Raw genomic sequence first — 6,315 nt, 5'->3', positions numbered from 1 at the left:
GCTCACAACTTATTTGGGGCTTCTGTGGTGGCTCAGACAGTAGAGAATCTGCCTGCAATACAGGACACCTTGTTTCCTTCACTAGGTTGGGAAAATCCCCTGGAGAAGTATCCCCACTCCAGCATTATTGCCTGGAGAATTCCAAAGACAGAGGAGCCTGGTGGGCCACGGTCCATGGGTCTCAAACAGTTGAACATGACTGAGCAACTAATAAGCCCAATAAATTTCTCTTGGACCATTTGCTTTGGAGGACTTGCTCCCCTGAAGCCTTGAGCCAGAACACAGAGTCCGGAAAAGTGCTTCCTCATTCTCCCTGAGCACTGTCTTCCCCACCAAAGCGTCCCCTCCAAATGGCCCTCCCACCTGCAACGGAAATCTCACTGGGCAGTGTCCAAGCACCCAGCATGGGCCAGCCAGCTTGTAAGGACTCTTCTTTACCCCCACCTCACCCCACTAAGATCTCAACGACAGAGCTAGCTGCTACACTCTGGTGTTAATTCTGAGTGCCCTCCAAGCCCCCAGGTTAATTGCCAAACAAACAGCTGCCTAACAATGAGGTGTTTCCCCTTCCCTCCTCAATAGGATGGAGATTGGGATAGAGTTTGCACCTTGAGGCCCAAAGCCTTTGGCCCATCTGGTCCTGCTCCCTCCTCCTTCTACACTAAACAGTTTCAGGCAGGAGCTAGCCAGCTGGCCAGAGGCCTCTGGAGACCCCTCCCCCTAGACTCACCAGAGTGAGAACCAGCCCCCATTCAAGGGCTGACAGCAGCCATCTGTGCCTGAGTGCTAGGAATTGAGCAGGCAGTGCCCCCAGTCCCAGGGGCCTCCAAGCTGTGAGGACATTCTGCCAGGCCCCCAGATCCCCTCCTCCCTAAATCCCCTGACACTGAATATAACCAGCAATTCTCTGCCTTCCCCCACCTGCCTGAACCAGAGAGCCAGGGTCAAGCCAATCTGATTTCCTGCACCTCACCCCGGGGAAATGCAACTGCAGTAGGCCAAGAAAGGCGTCTTTGGCTCCTGATTCTACAGCTCCTGAGGGATTCAGACAGTTCAGGCTGCTGATGCTGAGTCGCTTCAGTCATGTCTGACTCTGTGCAACCTCATGGACTGTAGCCTACCAGGCTTCTCTGTCCGTGGGCTTCTCCAGGCAAGAATACTGGAGTGGGTTGCTGTGCCCTCCTCCACGGTATCGTCGGGACCAAGGGATGGGACCCACTTCTCTTGTACATTGACAGGTGCGTTGTTTACCACTAACACCACCCGGGAAGTCCTCAGGCTGCTGATAAGACAGCTAGCAAAAAGGACAAGGAACAGAAACCAAGAGGAAGCCTCCAGTCCCCAACTTGAATGAAAGTGTTACCAGCCTATAGTGAGAGCATAAAGCAAAGAGGAATCCTGCAATTTCATACACACAGCTTCACTAGCCTTAAAATGCTAGAGCAAAAAATAATATTAATAAGTCACATGCTCCATTAGTTCAAACCTTCTATTTTAAAGGTGAGAAAACTGAACCTCATCAATGAAGGTGACATAGTCACAGCTCATGGCAGATCCAGGACAAGCAACCATCCTGATTCCCAGGCCTGTGCTTTCTGTCCTCACTTTTTTTTTTCTTTTTTAAATTTAAATATTTATTTATTTGGCTGCACTGGGTCTTAATTGCAGCATGCAGGATCTTTAGTTGCGGGATGAGAGACATGTGGGATCTAGTTCCCTGATCAGGAACTGAACCTGGGTCCCCTACTTTGGGAGTGCAGAGTCTTGGCCACTGGACCACTAGGGAAGTTCCCCTCCCTCATTTTCTGCTGACATTCACTGCCAAACTTGTTCACCGTGAGTTGATTACCCCTGTAGTTCCTGGACCCAGGTTCTGGGAGCAAGAAACATTCTGCTGCAAAGAGAAGAAGGGCAGCTAAGAGGATAAAGGAAGTGTGGGAGGTGATCTAGAGATGGCTGTTTGTGGACTCACCATTTGGGGGAGAGAGCAACCATAAAGGTCTGCTCACCTTTCTTTGCAACAAGTCAGAGGCCTTGGATATTTAAGGCAGTGAGGTGCTGTAGGAAGAACACGCCAGCAGAGTCCTGGGTTCAAACCTCAGTTCTGCCATTCACCAGCTCTGCAGGCTGGATGTATTCCTTTGTCTCCTGATGCCATCTGTAAAGTACACATATACAGAAAAATCAACTTCAGCGTCACTGTGAAAGAGTATTACAGATGTCTACTTTAAAAGACTGCCCCGAATCATCGCGCGGCAAGCCTTCAAGATGGCGCCAAAAGACAAGAAGCCTAAGAAGTCAACCTGGAAGTTTAATTTGGATCTTACTCATCCAGTAGAAGATGGAATTTTTGATTCTGGAAATTTTGAACAATTTCTGCGGGAAAAGGTTAAAGTGAATGGAAAAACTGGAAATCTTGGGAATGTCGTTCACATTGAACGCTTCAAGAATAAAATCATAGTCGTTTCTGAGAAACAGTTCTCTAAAAGGTATTTGAAGTACCTTACCAAGAAATGCCTTAAAAAGAACAATCTTCGTGATTGGCTTCGTGTGGTTGCATCTGACAAGGAGACTTACGAGCTTCGTTACTTCCAGATTAGTCAACATGAAGATGAATCTGAGTCTGAGGACTAGATGATGCCATCCTTCATAGGGCTTTGCTTGCTAATAAAACTAATTAAGCATACCAAAGAAACATCTTGAAATGGACCTTTAGGCTATCAGTGAATAAAAAACATTACTCTGTATGTTAAACATTCATCTTTTATTTAAGTGTATGCTGTTCATACGGTGCTGGTTTTCCTTTAATACTTTTTTATAATTTTATTGGAGTGTAGTTGATTTACAGTGTTGTGTTAGTTTCAGGTATATAGCAAAGTGAATGAGTTATATATCCACTCATTCTTTTGTCATATAGACCATTACAGAGTACTGAGTACAGTTCCCTGTGCTATAACAGCAGTTTTTTAGTTATATGTTTTATGTATGCTAAGTTGCTTCAGTTGTGTCCCACTCTCTGCAAACCCATGGACTGTAGCCCGCCAGTCTTCTCTGTCCATGGGATTCTCCAGGCAAGAATGCTGGAGTGGGTTGCCATTTCCTACTGTCATCTGTTTTATGTATAGTAGTGTATACATGCCAGTGTCAGTCTCCCAATGTATCCTTCTCCCCCGTATCCCCTGGCAATCATAAGATTTCTGCATCTGATTTCTGTTTTGTAAATAAGCTTTTGTCCACCTCCCCCCCGCCCCCAAATATTTTGTATAAGCAATATTTAAATAGCTTATAGCTAGTGGAATTTCAGGATTTATCTAATGTACTGGTTTTACAGACATCCTCAAGTTAAAAGTATATAGCAAAAACACAGTTGGGTGTAACTATATAATAAAATATTTAGATTTGATCAACAGTCAAAAAATAAATAAATAAATAAAAGACTGCCCCGACAGCTTATACATTCTTCACACTATGTTTATAATCTGAGGATGTTAAGAGTTCTCTGTGAGAAATCCAGACTTCTGGTCTACCCCAAACTAAGAGGAAGGCCTGGAGAGGAATGTAAATGATGTGTATGCCTATAGTTTGGCACCATCCTTGAAAGGTAAAATTGCTTTCCTGGTTCTCTTCATGAATAAATATATGTTCATTCTTGACTTAGTGCCTGCTCTACCCCTGAAATGATCTCTCTTCTATCTGTTCAAATGTCTCCATCCTCATCCCTGATGTTTCCATGTCTGCCATGAAGACCTTCTCCCAGATGACTCTAATCCTCATAGATATTCATCTCTAAATCTCTCTGTGATTCAATAGCTAATTTTCTTTCATCTTATCCTTTAATAAGACTGTAAGTTCTTAGAGGGCAGAAATCTTATCTGTTTGTCTTCATTTCTTATAATTTTGTTTATTTATGTCCATGCTAGGTTTTTGGGCTTTTCTCTAGTTGCAGCGAGCAGTGACTACTCTTCATTGCAGCATGTGGGCTTTTCATTGCTGTGGCTTCTCTTGTTGTGGGGCACAGGCTCTAGAGCACGTGGGCTCAACATTTGTGGTTGCCAGGCTCTAGAGCACAGGCTCAGTAGTTGCGGCATATGGGCTTAGTTGCTCCATGGTGTGTGAGATCTTCCCAGACCAGGGATTGAACCCATGTCTCCTGCATTGGCAGGTGATTCTTTACCACTTAGCCACCAGGGATGCCCTTGGTTTGTTTTTAAATCTTCTCTATGGTGGCCTAGTCCAATGCCGAGTATAAATATTAACTGAAGGGTCTCATTTTGCACAAGACCACTTTCCTGAACTCTCCCTCACCCTGATTCTCCTCTTCAAGGCAAAATAAACCTGTAACTCCAAGGAGAACTTATCCATTTGCTTGAAGATCTGAGGCTTTCCATGTTCTTTCATTTATCTTTTTGTTCATTAAGGAGAGGTGAGTACCTGTATCTGTGAGCATAGTTCCTGCTGGGGGAGCTCTTGCCAGAGATGAGCACAATCCTGGTGCCCCCAGACCTTGAGATGGAACCAACAAGTGCTGTGGAGTCATTTATATCAGTAAAAGAAGGCTCAGTGCTAATAAATTGATGCTTTCAAATTGTGGTGCTGGAGAAGACTCCTGAGAGTCCTTTGGACAGCAAGAATATCAAACCAGTCAATCCTAAAGGAAATTAACCTTGAATAGTTGTTGGAAGGACTGATACTGAAGCTCCAATACTTTGGCCACCTGATGGGAAGAGTCGATTCATTGGAAAAGACCCTTCTGATGCTGGAAGAGAGAGGATAAGACAGTTGGATGGTATCACTGACTCAATGGACAGGAGTTTGAGCAAACTGGAGATAGTGAAGGACCGGCAAGCCTGACATATTGCAGTTCATGGAGTCGCAAAGAGTCAGACATGATTTGGCGACTGAACAACAGCGAACAACAACAATAACTACTGGATTCTTCCCATGAGTCAGTGATTCTGAGTTTTGCCTGTATTTACCAACATGAACTGTCTTTTGAAACAGGGGCTGTCATTATGGCCACTTTGTAGATAATACAACTGAGGCATAGAGGTAAGTCGTTCCCCAAGGTCTCACGCTAGTAAGCTATAGAGTCAGATAGAAGCCAGGCCATCTGTGTGTTTAAGTGTTCCACTCTCTGTACTGCATCTCAGGTCAGAGTCACAGGGTACCTGAGGGTGGAAGGACTGAGGGAAGGGCATGACGTCACTGAGAGACTGCAGAGCCCAGGTGAGGGGGAGTGGTTGAAGAGTGCCAGGCACTTCAATCAGAGCCACCCCTCCCACTCCAGGCATCCCTCTCCTTATAAGGACATCCCAAGCCCCTCCTGCGAGCTCTCAGAGTCAGCTGATATCGAACTTCTGAGAGGCAGTCTGGTTTTCCTGCCTTCCTGAGATTAGCCAAGCTTCCAAAACAGAAATCCCTAACAGCTCCAACCCTGATTCCCTGAACTTTACATTTCTGTGCAATTCCACTCTGCTCTGTTACTGTTAAATTCCCAAAGGCACTTCCCCCCAACCTTCAAATCACCTGGTGACAACCACACAGTCTGTCTCTTCTGTCCTGTAAGTAAGTGATGGAAAAGCAAAGGGCGAAGTCTAGTGAGGATAGGAGAGATCTTCAGAAGGTGCTAGGAAAGGCTGGACCCTCTTAGCATTAATTGTTGAGGAGACTGGGGTTTCAGGCAAAGAACCACCAGCCCTTGGGCAATAGAGAACGAAGGCCCTGGTGGGTCCCCTTAAAGAGAGGGAGGAGGGACTTCCCTGGTGGTCCAGTGGTTAGGAAAGAAAGTCAAAGTGTTAGTTGCATAGTCGTGTCCAACTCTTTGCAACCCCTTGGACTGGCCTGCCCACCAGGCTCCTCTGTCCATGGAATTTTCCAGGCAAGAATACTAGAGTGGGGTGCCATTTCCTTCTCCAGGGGATCTTTCCCACCAAGGGACTGAACCTGGGTATCCTGCATTGCAGGCAGATTCTTTACCATCTGAGCTACCAGGGAAGCCTCCGGGGAAGTGGTTAGGAATCTGCCTTCCAATGCAAGGGATGTGAGTTTGATCCCTGGTTGGGGAAGTAAGATTTCACATGCCCTGGAGCAGCTAAACCCATGCAACCTTAACTACTGAGAGCCTGTGCTCTGGAGCCTGCATGCCACAGCTAGACGGTCTACAGGCTGCCATGAAAAATCCCACATGACGGAATGAAGATCCTGAGTGCTGCAACTAAGACTCAGTGCAGTCAAATAAAACCAAATATGTTAAAGCAGAGAGGGAGGTGGAGAGAAGCTCAGAGGTCTGTTGGAAGTGCAGCTGTGGCTGGGCCC

At 45.9% G+C, this 6,315-nt stretch overlaps 1 protein-coding gene across 1 annotated transcript; it reads left to right on the top strand.

The window, feature by feature from the left end:
• The first annotated feature begins 2,268 nt into the window (after positions 1 to 2,268).
• Positions 2,269 to 2,704, top strand: LOC138081509 (ribosomal protein eL22-like). The gene has a single exon (XM_068974691.1). It carries the CDS (start codon positions 2,269 to 2,271, stop codon positions 2,632 to 2,634), a length of 366 nt encoding a protein of 121 aa, XP_068830792.1. The 3' UTR covers positions 2,635 to 2,704.
• The last annotated feature ends 3,611 nt before the right edge of the window (positions 2,705 to 6,315 follow it).

Source organism: Capricornis sumatraensis, chromosome 6 (assembly GCF_032405125.1).
Source record: "Capricornis sumatraensis isolate serow.1 chromosome 6, serow.2, whole genome shotgun sequence".
NCBI classification, from domain to species: Eukaryota; Metazoa; Chordata; class Mammalia; order Artiodactyla; family Bovidae; genus Capricornis; species Capricornis sumatraensis.
The sequence above is the reverse complement of the archived record's forward strand: the minus strand, read 5'-3'. Positions and strand labels throughout refer to the sequence as shown.

Excerpts from the sequence above, each read along its gene's own strand:
- LOC138081509 (XM_068974691.1), top strand. The coding sequence starts at position 2,269 with ATGGCGCCAAAAGACAAGAAGCCTAAGAAGTCAACCTGGAAGTTTAAT.